Source organism: Nelumbo lutea, chromosome 2 (genome assembly GCF_056320005.1).
Source record: "Nelumbo lutea isolate HS-2025 chromosome 2, American lotus-T2T, whole genome shotgun sequence".
In the NCBI taxonomy this organism is placed as follows: Eukaryota; Viridiplantae; Streptophyta; class Magnoliopsida; order Proteales; family Nelumbonaceae; genus Nelumbo; species Nelumbo lutea.
The window spans coordinates 30,464,609-30,479,005 of NC_142685.1; the positions used below are offsets into that span (position 1 = coordinate 30,464,609).

At 38.3% G+C, this 14,397-nt stretch overlaps 1 protein-coding gene across 1 annotated transcript; it reads left to right on the forward strand.

Moving 5' to 3' along the window:
• Nucleotides 1-326: 326 nt before the first annotated feature.
• On the forward strand, nucleotides 327-13,287 carry LOC148869571 (S15/NS1, RNA-binding protein). Its single transcript, XM_088967859.1, has 5 exons — nucleotides 327-1,615; nucleotides 4,272-4,354; nucleotides 4,772-4,883; nucleotides 9,280-9,332; nucleotides 12,663-13,287. The coding sequence occupies exons 1-5, from the start codon at nucleotides 658-660 to the stop codon at nucleotides 12,804-12,806; spliced, it is 1,350 nt and encodes a 449-aa protein (XP_088823985.1). The 5' UTR covers nucleotides 327-657; the 3' UTR covers nucleotides 12,807-13,287.
• Nucleotides 13,288-14,397: the final 1,110 nt, after the last annotated feature.

Here is a 14,397-nt window from a genome sequence, read left to right on the forward strand (position 1 = left end):
CATGCATTTGTTAATTGGGTTTAATTAAATATTTAAGTAAAACAAATAATTTATCATTAAATTTAGTATTTCTAATGATTAATTAATAATTATGTGGAAAAAAGAAATATATAATATTCAACGTTAACGGATGTACAAAAACCAAACGGATTCATTCATATGAGCAAAACTACAAAATAACCATTTTCATGGCTCGATACCTAAAATTATTCTTAAAGTTTTGCTTTCCAAAGATCAGGGTTTGGATTTATGAAAACACCACCTTATTCCCTGTATTTGGTTTGACAGAAAATAAGGGGGACATAGAATGTTGGGAAATTCTACCAGTGGTTTTCTCTCTGCGGCTCTGCCTATTATTGTACGGAAGATAGTGTTCAAATTTTCATACCTCTATTTAGCTGGGCTTGGGCCAGCCTAGGTGTACGTATCAACCCATAGGAAGCCCGGACTTGGGTTTGACCTGATTTCAGGAACAGGCCCACCAAAAAGACAGAAAGTTCAAGCCCAACCCGTGCAAAAAGTTGGATTAGATGGGCCAAGATTGGGTTGGGCCCGATCAAGTTGAACAACTGATTGCAGGCTTGGAGGCCGGAGCATGTCTTCGTCTATTCGCGTTTCAAGAGCTAGGGTGCAAAGTGCTGTTTTGCGCCTTCCCAAATGGCGGCAATGGCCTTGCGATTGAGATCGAGCTGCAGTAGAACGATACGAAACCCTAGTTTCGTTCAGTTATTCTCTTCTTCATCTCCAGACTCCGATGACGGAGATGACAAGAAGGACATCCAGTCTTCCCCTTCAACTCCTTATTTCAGTGACATTAAGGCGAGCCTTAAGCAAGCTTCGCCTCCTCGGAGGTTTCCTCAGTCTCCGCCAAAAGATATTCCTCCATTGGCCACTGCCAAACCCTCAAAAATCGCTTCTCTGGAAGAAATTCGCAAAAATCTTTCTGAGTTTCGTCGCAGATCTTCCCCCCCTCCGCCTGACGAGAAGTCATCATCGTCTTCGTCTTCAGAAACTGTTTCGTTTCAAGAACTATATAAAAGGAATGTGGTCGAAAAGAGCGAGGGAGAAAATGCCGGGGCCAGAAGCGCCAAGGGCGGGAAGCTCTCTTTCGAGGCGATACGCGAGAGCTTGCGGCAGCTGCGATCCTCTACTGGGAATCAGAATATGAACGACCGGTACAGAGGACAGGCTGATAGAGGAAGCAAGGTCTTGGATCCTATGTCTCTCGAAGCATTCAAAAACAGTCTAAAGCTGCAGCCTCAAGAACCTTCTTCGACTCCCTCTGTTTTTGGAGGTTCCGAAACGCTCCCCGTTTCTGTCTTTGGGAAGGAAATGAGGGAAAAGGACAAGGAACCTCAGGAGATGAAGACTGAGTTTTTGAAGATGTATAGTTATGGCGAGTTGGGAGAGAAGCTTCGAATGCTCCGCCCTGCTAACAATAAGAAGGATAAGAACTGGTTCTCTCTTAGGGAGTTGAATGAAAGGCTTATGAAGCTGAGGGAATTCGAGGAGAAAGAGGCAGATTCAAGGATTGGTGGAGTATCATTTAAGGACCTTAGGGACAGCTTAGTGAGGTTGCGGATGTCGGATGATGACAAAGCGAAGAAATCATCAAGTAAGCCTTTTCTATGGTCAAATCAGAAACTGTTATATCCATGAGATTGCTACAGCTGTTTGGAAGTTGTTTGATTTAATAGGAACAATTTTACGCTATTCTCCTCTTTTTCTTCGGTGTCAATTGTGTTGGACTGCTAAACCCACATAAATTCCCTCTGCATCTTTTCTAATTTTGCAGCCATGCTTCGAGAATAAAATGATTGGTAGTAGGAGGGAAGATTGTTAGTGCACTTTTAATCAAAGTTAACTTACCTCCTTTTGAAAGATAACTCGCTTTCCATCAGAGAGCCTTTTTTTTCGAAACCTTTCACTATGGGCTCCCAAATAGAGCTTGATGTGCACCTTGCCCCCAAAGTAAACCCAAATATTTAGTGGGTAAGTTCTTCAGTACACACCCCCATTCTGCTGCATATTCTTTCACGTCTTCCACAAGGCTGGGGGTAATGGATAAGCCATCCTATTTGTAGTTCTCTTGACCCAACTAAAAGTTTTTTTTTTTTTTGATGAATAATAACGAAATTTTATTAAAACAGAAACAGATTCAGGATTACAATCTCATACAAGAACCCTTAGGGAGGCGCGAGCTGCAGCCTCTCCTGACATAGTGCAAAGAAATTAGGAATTTTATTGACCCAACTAAAAGTTGCCCTCACCTCCTTTACAATACTCCCAATTTCTCTTAGAATTTGTCTGTAAATCCAAGTTCCTGGATTGCTACTACTCATCCAAGATATTACCAATTTTAAATCACCCTTCACCTCCACATCATGAGGCCCAAGTTGTTTAGCTATCATCATTGCTTATAACAGTGCTATCACTTTAGCTTTTAAAGAGTCCCCAACTCCTATCAGACCTGAGTACAATGCCATCACTTTTCCCTTGCATTACTAAACACACAGCCAGAATCTGAGGGGCCTCGGTTGCCTAGTGGGCTTCTGTCAAAGTTAAACTTCACTCTATTAGTTAAAGGTGGCTTCCATTGGACCATTGCATTGATATTTTGTGTTTTATTGTGAAGAGTTTTAAACTTCTTTACAAGCCCTTGTTAAGTCAACCATTGATACTACCTTGAAAGCTTCCATTGTTTTTACCCAATGAGCAGCAACCTTTATTTTTATGCTGTCAGCTGTCCACAATATATATGCATATACATATATATATGTGTGTGTGTGTGTGTGCAAATCATGAGAAGAATATAGGGGCATCTAAACACTGGGTCATGCTACCTGTTTATGTCACATAGATGGATAATAAAACGGTCAATGGCTATTTGTATTTTCTAGATGATAAATGGCCTTGTGGGTCTCAGCCCATGGCCCTATAACTTGTTGTATATTGGGTCCTTCCTCTATGAACCATAATAACTGAATTTTGAATTTTAAGTAGAAGATAAACCAATGGATCTTTTTTTTTGTTCCACCATGTGGCACTACTCTTTGTGGATGAACTTTCCATGTGAGTTAGGGGCAAGAAACCTCTTGGACCACTTCTGAAGCTGCTATATATAAGCCTAACTACTAGGTCACTAAAAGTCCTTGCCCAGATGCCAGAGGAAAAAATATCCCTGTCCACGTGTGTTGACTAGAATATTCTTGTTGCTTAAGCCACTCAGTGTTTTAAAAGCGCAAGGTGCAAGGGTCATTTGGCGCAAGGCGAGGCACACACCTTTTTTAGGCAAGGCACACAATTAAAAAAATGCAAAAAAATTTAAAAATAATTTTAATTAAAATGTAAACTTAAGTTTTAAAATACCTATTATCTAAAATTAAAATACATAAATATAATATGTAAAGCATATTCAAATGAGAATTTAAAAATGAAATCAAACATATAAAACATTTTCAAGCATATAAAACCCACAATCTCTTTTTTTTCTCATTTGCATCAAGTAACTAATGTGATATATTACATTCCTAATTCTGCGAGCCGCTTTTGTGCCACGCCCCTCAAGGCAAGCCCAAACAAGTCCATGTTAGGGTCTTAAGTTCTTAGATTTCATACAAAAAATAATAATTTTATAGTTTAAATTGCTTTTAAAAGATATTTTATTAAGATGAATGAATGGACAACATTACCAAATAGGGGGTTCTTGAACCTTGTTTGGGCTGGCCTTGAGGGGCGTGGCACTAGGGTTCGGGTCGCCCTCGGCCCAGCTTCCAAACTCAAAAAAAGGGAAAAAGTGGCAAATTTTCAAAAGGCGCACGCCTGGGCTAAGGCGCAAGGCTCACTAGGCGCACCAAGCGTGCACCTTTTGAATGGGCTGCGCCTAGGACTTGGGCGAGGCGCCTACCCTAAAATGCGCATTGCCTGAGCGCTTAGGCGTGCCTTTTAGATCACTGAAGCCACTCTGTGTGGGCAAGCCAACAATCTGTGAAACAGTGCATGGCATAAGACTATGTTCATGATGATGTGGTTAGTAGTTACTTATAGAGTGACACAATAATGCTAATGTTGATAGTTAAATTGGTATTTAATACTTAAGTTGATTTTAAGAAGTGCATAAATATAAATTGGTCTGCGCAATTGATTCTAAATTAGAACTTGGAATACTGGCATTTGGCTACCTATGTTTACATGCACATCATTGCTAATTTGGTCTTATATCCTTTTGCGTTTTGTTCTTTCTTTTTAAGATAGTTTTCTTGCTTTAACAGTGCAGAGACTTGATATCTTGGGTCAACTAGGAAAGACTCCAAACTTTATGATGGCACCTCCAAAGGAACACCTAGTTGAAAAGGCAAGTGATAACTTATTTATCTTTTTATGCCATTTTATTTTATTTTGTGGATTTATTTAAGAAATGAACATGGTCAAATTGCATTTACAATGTAGTCTCTTAATGAGAATGCCGCGTTCAACCTATCCTCTCTAGGGTGTGCTGGATGAATGAGATGCTGAATGGAAAACAAGTTGTAGAATGTGCCTTTGATGGTTTCGACCATAACTCCTCTCCTTAGTGGAGTTAATTGTTAATTCTCAAAGGATTTGACTATACAGCTCAAGCTCTATAGTTTTAATGCCTTGTTCAGTTTTATCTTCTGCTTTTACCTATGGCTATGATTAAAATGCAAGTTCATTTATATGACCATTTAAATGCATCTGGTATAATACAATTATTTGGGTGTCTTATTCTGTTGAAGCGTTTCTATTGCAGTATTTCCACCCAGATAACATGTCATCTGCAGAGAAGATGAAATTAGAACTTAAAAGAGTTAGGGATGAGTTTAAAATGTCAGAATCAGATTGTGGATCTGCACGTGTTCAAGGTAAGAATATTTATCCTCTGCCACTCTGTAATTTGCGTTCTTGTGGAGTTGCTCATCTGTTATCTTTTTAGTGCATGGGGTTCCATATTATTTGCCATTCTGTAATTATATAACACTCATATTATTGCACACAAGTTCTTAAGTCTTGCATTTAATTCCATGTAAACTGGCCACTAAAGATATGCATGCGTTTTTTTTTTCCCACCTTCTCTCAATGCTTGATTTTGTAGTTTTTTTTTTTGATAAATAATGCTTGATTTTGTAGTTAAGATAATTGAGTTTGTAATTTTCAATCTCATGTAACCCAAGATAACAAAAACGGAGGATATTTAAGGGATCCAAATCATCCAATATTTATCAATAAAGTCATGGCAAAGCAAGCCCAAATATTTGCAAGCTCTGTATGGCACAGAAGAAAGCATACCATATATAATGTTTATTTGTTTATTTTGAAATGGTAGAGTAACAAGACATTATATAATGTTTATTTATTTACTTATTTCTGATTGATCACAAACCTGAGGTATGTATTTGAAAATAAACGATAGTCAGCTCTAGGGTTTATAAGCTCAGTAATTTGGACTAGCCTCTAAAGGATTGTCATGAACTCAATCTAGAATATGGTAGGGGGTAGAAATTGGTGGATTTCATTTAGAGGTTTGATTTTTCTTTGAAGAGGCTAAGACTTAATTATGATGTATTTATTGATGATGAATCAATGCTCAAATCTTCAATTTTTGGTAAATGGGTTAGTCAATTTAAGTGCTTGTATCAATGCTTCTAATGCTGGCACATGAAGAAGGAATGAAACCATGGAATAAGAAGTCAAATTTCTGTGGTAGTGGCTATTTCATAATTTTTTGTCAGATTGAGTTTTTTAAAAGTTTATTTTCTAGTTTATTGGTGTCACAAGAATAAAGCTAATTGTTTTAAAGGGTTGAACTAGTATATGACTTCTATTGGAGAGTGCTTAGAAATTCAAAAAGTGGAAGTTGCAATCACACTACTTCTATTTTAGCATATTGTTCAAGGGTCAAGGCTTGTTCCTTTTGCAGGATTTTGCTGTCATTAGATAGGTTATTGAGTTATCTATCTAATGAGATCAAGAACTTAAATCTGACATGTTTCAGAGGGTTATGATCATTTTTATTGATAGAATGTTCATCTGTGATAGGAGTTGAGTCTTTCCATTTTCTTAGTTTTGGAATGGACAATAGTGGTTATCTATAGTATTTATCAAAAAAAAAAATAGTGGTTATCTATAGTTGTTTTTGGGGGGTAGTCTATATTTGAGATTTTGAGTGACCCTATGAGAGTAGGAATCGGTGAAAGGATTATTGACAAGCAGTGATACCAAGACATTTGAAATTAAAGAGTCTATCTCTGGTGACACTTGGCACCTACCATAGCACTGTGTAGTATCTCACTGATGCTCCATGCTCAAATCAGCACAAAAACTTGGCATTTATCACTCATAAACCCTGCGATGACTTTTTTGGATGTTGTAATGTGCTAGGCACCTGAGCCTTTGGCAACTTGGCACCTAACTAGTTTTCAGAAAGAAGGTAGTTTGCACCCCTGCCACATTGCCAAGCTAACATTGTTAACAAGATTCAGGTCATGTTTTCTGAATTTTCATTTTTTCTTGTTGAACCATAAAGGGCATTTGTATTAATTCATCAACAAGTATGTGCGTATTGAAGAGATGAGATATCCATCACATGGACGCCCAAGTCTTGCAAAATGGACTGGGCGAATTTCAAAAAAAAATTCTCCCATCTTTGCAGGGAATCGAATTCCCTATTTTAGAAAAAACATATTTTTCAAGGATCAATCTTGAACCATGAACCAAACCAGATCTAAACCAAAAGGAGTAGGAGGGAGGATGCACCTGATACGGAGAATTAGTATCTCCTAATGGAGGTGTTCACGCCCAAGGAAGGATCCAAAAACTGCTCTCACTGAAAATGGCGCAGTGCAGGATGGAGCAAAATCAACAATGTTCTTCAAAAGAACTTGACCCTTCGCAAGAATCAACTGGATGGCTTGTGAGTACAGTTCCAATCAATATTTTCCCAAAAGATTGATATCAAGATCAGATCTTGATTTCTCCCAAGAACTGGAGATCGAACTAAAGGTAATGGCGGCGGCAAGAGAGATTTTGTAGAGGTTGCAGAGATCTCTCTTCTGTGATTTCAGCTCTGAAGACAAGAGTCTTAGGTTGCATGTCTAAAGGTTGTCGCCCCCTCCTCCTTTTATAGATATAAAGGGATCAACTCCTAATCCTATTAAGAGCTGCTGATCCAAATTATATTTTGATTAGAAGTCCCTTTAAGTGATAAGGGAGAACCCTTATCTTATCTGCAGATCAGATTAGCCATCTCCTAATCTAATTAGGAGGCTTCCAGATTTAAACCTTATTTAGATCTTGGACTCTCTAAGTGGATAGGGTGTAGGCCCAATCCTATCAGCTGATCCATCTCAGAATTAGCCCCTTTTTATTGATTGATCAAATCAGCCCAGTTCGAAATGGGCTTAAGGCCCATTTAAGGTTATGTACTCACTTAGCCTTCCAAACTGTTGCCCAGTTGGGCTTCCTTGTATGGCGTGGGACTCAAACATTGATTTACACATTAGCCACATGGGTTCAGCCCAGCCTTTGTTACAAGGCCTGGCCGAATACACTGTTATGGATAGTGCACCCCCTAAAACCCATCTTATGGGCTCAATGGGTCCAACACTTACCCTAGGTGGTCCCTGGGCCAAGCCACCTTGTAACACCTAGGGACTGTGGGCAAATGCAAGATTAGCCCATCAGGCATTATCCTCAGTAGTTTTACACTTAACCTCTCAGCCCATAATGATCAAACACTGCCCGACAAGGGAGGACCTCTCCCTCGACTACAAGGAAAAATGTTGCATTCTCTGCTTACATGGATCCCGGGAATTAAAACCTTTTGCAAATCATGTCGAAACCATAACAATATATATATATATATGTATATATATTTATATAAATTTATTTTGCAAAACAAAATCTCAACAATTGAAATCGGCTACCGGCAATCTTGGTTTCCATCAAAGAGAGTGCATCCCCGATCATTACCTTTGTCCGACAAAGGGGTTGATCCTGTCACTAAGATCACCCACTCAGATGAATTCTCGGACTGTCCCAACATACACAGGTTTTGACCCTCGCTAAGGATCAAACTGATGGGTACATCAAAGACAGCCCAATCCGACACCTAGTGTAGTATCATAATCGAGTGTAGGGGTTAGGTGCAACTTTCCAGTTTTGCCCATCTATCTCCAAAGTCCAGGGCAATACTGGAAATCTAGTCCGGTTCAAAGGTTCTATTAATCCTACACTGCATGTGCTTCGGGTCTCACTCTGGTAGCTGAGACAAGCCACCCCAACAGTTGGCAGCACACCAGTGTCAGCCTTAGCAGGATAAATCTCCCCAGACTTACCCAATGGCTGTGAACATTCTAAACTAACACAAGTCTCATTAAGTGTCCAGTTTAAGGGTATTACATAGAAACACACCACAGGAACATGAATCAAATGTGTACTTTATTCATTTACAATAAATTCATAATGTACATATTTCTGATTGGAGCTAAGGGCATACAGTTGTCTAACATGCATATGATTTATCAAAAAAAAAGTATGTGTATATGCAATGTGCCCTTAAACAGGAAGTTGGTATAGAGTGGGAATGTGGGATTCAAGAATAAACCTACCCATGCAAAATAATATTTCATCTATGATGTAAGGTACACATAAGAATCATTCGTACGATTATGCAGTATGCCATGGTATTCTGTGGCACATGTAGGTTGTCTTTATGATCTTTAAACACATTGTGATTAGCAACTTGTGATGAAGCTGAGCCATTTTCGCTTGTTTAAGCATTTGGATTAGCAGCTTCAATAGGTCTCGGGGATTTGGTTATTTAGGGGGATTTCTCACTTTGTAGCACAGGGAATGGTGAAGTATTAAGTGGCCTTTGGAGGGTAAAGTCTCTAGATAAGATAAGCACACACATAGGTTTCTAGATAAGATAATATAAGATCCTCTCATCGTGGAGCATGGGCCACCCTCATCCTATGTTCCTTTTTTTTATGATTTTAGGTATTTCTGCATACTCTACTTGATATTAGGTTTTTTACATTTGCAGAATTATGTTTTGGCTTAATGTAGTTAGTGTGAATGGTAACATTTCTCAGAATTCATCACTGCTTCCATGAGTCTTTGGATGTCCCATCTAATAAAAAGACTTGTATAGATTTTATAGGTTCAATTGTGCTGCAAACTGTATAAGAAATTATGATGTTTTTTGTGTGTTTGTTTGCATTATTTTTCCCAACTAATGGCTTGTCTCTTGTTTTGCAGTGGCACAACTAACAACAAAAATCAAGCATCTAGCTTCTGTATTACGTAAAAAGGTTTGACTATCTTATAGATTTTCTAATGCTGTCTTCTTTTGGTATATGGATATTGAATTATTTTTATTCACTATATCTAGCTAGAAAACATGTTTAGCAGAGAAAAATAAAAGTGAACCAGAATTTCAGGAAAATTTACAGAAACACAGAAAAAATGAACCACACACACACACACACACACGCACACACACACATATATGGATAATTCAGAAAAAGAAAACAGGGATATTTCATAAGCAATTGATGAAAACACGATTATTAGAATTCCTAACAAGGAGTTTTATTGTTAAGCTTCCATTTCTTTTTTCTTGTCAATATGGTATGATGTTGAATATGATGCAGCTTATCATGAGTAATAGATTTGGTGAAAACTTTGACTGTGTTCAGCCCTTCATGATGGATGACATTGCTTGGGGATGGCAGATGGTGGGTTGCTTGGGTGGTGCCATCCTCATCAACAGGTGGAAGGAGGGTTATACATTGGATACCACCGGATCTGAACCAAATGAAATTGAACTTTGATGGGTGCAGCAGGGTAATCCAGGACCAGTCAGGGATTGGTAGAGTCTTTAGAAATCATTTGTGACACATAATATCACTCTATTCAGGACCTGTAGGTTCTGGTGATTCAATCCTGGCAGAACTCCAAGGCTAAAGGTTTAGAAAAGGTAAGAATTATAGAGCTGTAATATTGGAAGGGAACTCAATAAGCCCTTCATGATGGATGACATTGCTTGGGGATGGCAGATGGTGGGTGCTTGGGTGGTGCCATCCTCATCAACAGGTGGAAGGAGGGTTATACATTGGATACCACCGGATGTGAACCAAATGAAATTAAACTTTGATGGGTGCAGCAGGGTAATCCAGGACCAGTCAGGAATTGATAGAGTCTTTAGAAATCATTTGTGACACATAATATCACTCTATTCAGGACCTGTAGGTTCTGGTGATTCAATCCAGGCAGAACTCCAAGGCTAATGGTTTAGAAAAGGTAAGAATTATAGAGCTGTAATATTGGAAGGGAACTCAATAACTGTAATAAAGTGGCTTAATTAGACTAATTTGTGCACATGGCAATATCCAAACATTCTAGAAGAGGTAAAAAGCCTTATGAGGGAGTTAAGAGCATGGGCAAAGTGGGTGAAGAGATCATCAATCGGTTGGGCATATGCAATGGTGAGACAAGGAGTTCAAAGAACCAGCTATTCTGTTATAGATAATGTATAAAGGAATATTGCTGCCTCGTCTTTAATATAATACTTTTAGTTATCTTAAAAACATATTGTTGATATGGGTCAGGGTGCTTGGCACAAATCCTTCAAAAGAAAATTTTATCACGTAATGACTAAATTGAAATATTGCTGATGTTGGTGATCAAAATATATATGGTGTGATATTGAATTGGAATACTTTTGAACAAGTGCAAAAGAAGAGAATTCCAATTTTCCAAGTCTGATACTTCACAACAGAAAATGTTCTGATCAAAGTCCCAATAGGCAAGATTTTAAAAATTCTTTAATACTATAAAAATGTCAAATGGGTGGTTCTTTATGTACTCATCCATATGATTAGTTTTTCAATATTAGACTTGCTCATGCGTCGGGTAGCCCAACGGCCCGGCCCATTCTTGGTTGGGCTTAGGAATGGATTTAGGCCCGCATGCTCAGTCTCGGGTCCAAAACAGCCAGGCTGGGCCTGGCCTGAGCTTTCTTAAAAAAGCCCAGTGTGAGCATGAACCTGAGCCTGACCTGATAATATATATAATGTGTGTGTGTGTGTTTATATGTTGTTTTCTTCGTTCCTCTTCTCTTTTCTCAACCCATAATAAGATCTTTTCATTATTTTTGGGTTGAGGTCTTTTGATATAAATAAATCAGTTTTGTTATTGAGTTAAAAAAGAAAAATCTTTTTTTCCCCAATTTTCTGCTGGGCTCGGGCTCAAGATCTAGGCCCAATGGTTGGGCTGGGCTTGGGATGCGTTCTGTTAATATAGAGACAAAGTCCGTCTCGTGAACAGGTCTATTCAAATATACAGATGAATCATTTAAATATCATAATTGTTCTTAGCATGGGAGCACAAAATTCAGAGGCTGTTACGTAGTGTCGTATAGACATAAAATATGTTGGTCAATTACTTTATTTCACTCTTTTTTCTGCCCAGGCAATTAAGCATTAAGATTAGAAGTTAACATTTGATGGTCATACATAAAAGCCTATCTAGTACATTAAATATAACCATTCTTAAAAATCTGTTGGGTACATTAACTTTGATGATCAGTTCTTTAACTCTGTTTTTATTTTTATTTTATTTTTTATTTTTCCAAATCCACTAGTGTGAGCTTGTCTTACATCCCAAGCTCAGGTCAAGGAGGAGGGTTGTGTTGGGTTGGAACTCAGCATTTGAACTTTTGCCCAACTCTTATGGCCATGGATTCTGAATTGTCATTTCGTGCTCATGCTAAGGTGTGGATATGGCACTAAACAGAGTGGAATGGGGAAACTGGATTCATGTAGGCACCCAATATAGTTGGGGCAAGGCTTAGATGATGATGATGATTGTCTTTTTTCCCATTCTTTTAGACTCAATGCAGACCTTATCTTTGGCATTTTTTTCTTAGCACAAAGTTGCCACTTCCTACCCTCATTTAGGGAGTACATCTCACTTGTATATATTCTATTCCACATTCCAGAGTCAATAGTCAATAAAACTTGGTATATAAACAATCCCCCCACCCCAAAAAAAGCAAAAGTGCATTCTGCAAAGAGTATTATAGAAAATTTTAGATAATGGTACAATTATGGGGGAGGGTGGAGTATAGGCATCTATCAGTATGTAACTGCTTTGTTGGTCATCTATACTTGAAAGAAAAGGTAGGGAAACCTATACAAACCTTGTATAAGTTTCCGTACCTTTAGGGTGGAGTATAGGCATCTATCAGTATGTAACTGCTTTGTTAATGTCATCATCTATTCCTGATCATCATGTTTCACCGTCCCTTCTTTTAGGCTGTGTTTGGTTTGAAAGAAAAGGTAGGGAAACCTATACAAACCTTGTATAAGTTTCCGTACCTTTAGGCTTTTACCTACCTTTTCTTCAAACCAAAGACGGTGTTAATGAACTTAATGTGTGCCTCTTTTGAGTTGCAACTGCCGAGTGAAATGTGTTATGTCCTGATGATATTTCATATTTACAAGACTGGATTCTTAGTCATTAATCATGAATAGTTTTGACAATATTGTTTATTTGTGGATAAATTGTAGTACAAAAAGTTATGCTGTTCTTAACTTGCCACATAATAACGAAGTGCTGTATTGAACAATATACTGCAGGACAAGCATTCTCGAAAGGGTCTTGAAGCAATGGTGCGGAGGAGGAAAAAGTTGCTCAAGTATCTCAGAAGAACTGACTGGGAGTCCTACTGTTTAGTTCTCTCTAAGCTTGGACTTAGGGATAACCCAGACTACAAGAGCTAGATGCCAGCATCTCCTTTCTCATATCTTCTATCTGTCTTTTATCTGAAAAGTGGCTATCTATTGCTTGCCTTACCGTTGGACCTCACGGAAGTTATTTAACTCTGGTACAAGGAGAAGGTGCAAATGAGTGCTCTGACTTTTCTTTATTTTTATTTTCTCCAGTGTTCTCAACCCATCCTCGACCTGGGTCGTTGAGTAGTGACTGGACAGCTGAAAGGGCCCCAACCCACATGTTTAGATAATTATGATCAATTCAACGGGCTAACCACCTGGTTGAACTGCCTAACCCGCCTCACAGTCCAGCTTTCCGGCTCGACATCCAATTAGATTTGTAGAACGCTGGTTTACTTCTTTTCCTTCATCTTCTTTATTTATTTTTAACCGTTTTATGACACAAATTTTACTTCTCTTCGCCCTATCAAACAAGACCTTTGTACGATTTCTTACGCTTCTTATTGAAACAGATATTTAATTCCTCCTATTTTATTCGGGGTAATTGAATATTTTGTGAGGGAACAATAATCAAAAAGAGATGCACGATAATTGATTGTAAGTAGGAATCCATCCAACTCTAGTTATTTACTGTTAAAATGAAGTTGTCTTACTTCCGTATTCAGTGATAAAATGAAACGGGATTTTTCCTGCAAGGCCACTTGGAAATTAGGATTGATGCCCATGATTTGAATTTTTACATTGTATAATTCATCAGTCAAGCTTGCCAATATCTCGGCAGAAAAGGAAAATTTTGGAATCGCAGGTGCTTGTTCCGTTCGCCCTAAGGAAATTAAACTTCGAACAAAAAAAATCTCAATCTACGTTTCATATTCGCTCTACAAATTGTTTACATGAAACATAGCAAGGCCATGTTTCATGTAAGTTTAACATCTTATTTCCTCATGTTTTCTTTGATCGTGCATTTGACCTGCACTACTGTCGAAAGGTCCTACGAGATCTCTTGCTTTGTCGCTGAAGCTTCTGCCAGTGCTGGCAGTTTCTAGTACCCTCGCAAACACCCTCTTGAAGGAATATTTCAGACTTGAACTTCGCTAATCATCTCTCGGCAACGGTGACAGAAGCCATACCCACCTCTCTGCTCGCCATATCCATATGTGATAGGTGAGGTTTCTATCTCGTTCCTGGAGATTCAATATGCAGCAGCCTTTGCTCCTTTGCTTTTCTTTCTTTTTTTTTTTGTTAATTTATTTTTTATGGGATAGCCTCCAAACCCTGGTGGCAACAGGATTTGATCTCAAGTCTCCTTTATAAGTTTATAAAGTCCACTGCTCTTTTGCTCCTACTCTTTCTTTCATGGATAAACATATGATGCAAAAGGTATGATTTCAGAAGAGCTTTGATCAATCAAAATCCCCCGGCCCATGAATTTTGATTGGTTATTACTTTGTCTGGGGTCATGTCTTTCTGACAATGTTCAAAATATCGGTGTATAACATATTGATTTTCAGTGATCAAAATACACTGCTTACTTGGAGCAGGTTGAATGGCCTCTTCTTGATTTACTGTTACTGTTAGAACATGCAGCTCTTTATTTTTTCTCGGTCATTCCAAAACCACAAAAGATTGTTGAATGCTA

What these genes read in the sequence shown, in the direction of transcription:
- LOC148869571 (XM_088967859.1), top strand. Translation starts at nt 658, where the DNA reads ATGGCGGCAATGGCCTTGCGATTGAGATCGAGCTGCAGTAGAACGATA. An exon ending in CAAAGCGAAGAAATCATCAA is followed by an intron (nt 1,616 to 4,271) that starts GTAAGCCTTTTC and finishes TTGCTTTAACAG; the next exon opens with TGCAGAGACTTGATATCTTG. An exon ending in CTTCTGTATTACGTAAAAAG is followed by an intron (nt 9,333 to 12,662) that starts GTTTGACTATCT and finishes AATATACTGCAG; the next exon opens with GACAAGCATTCTCGAAAGGG.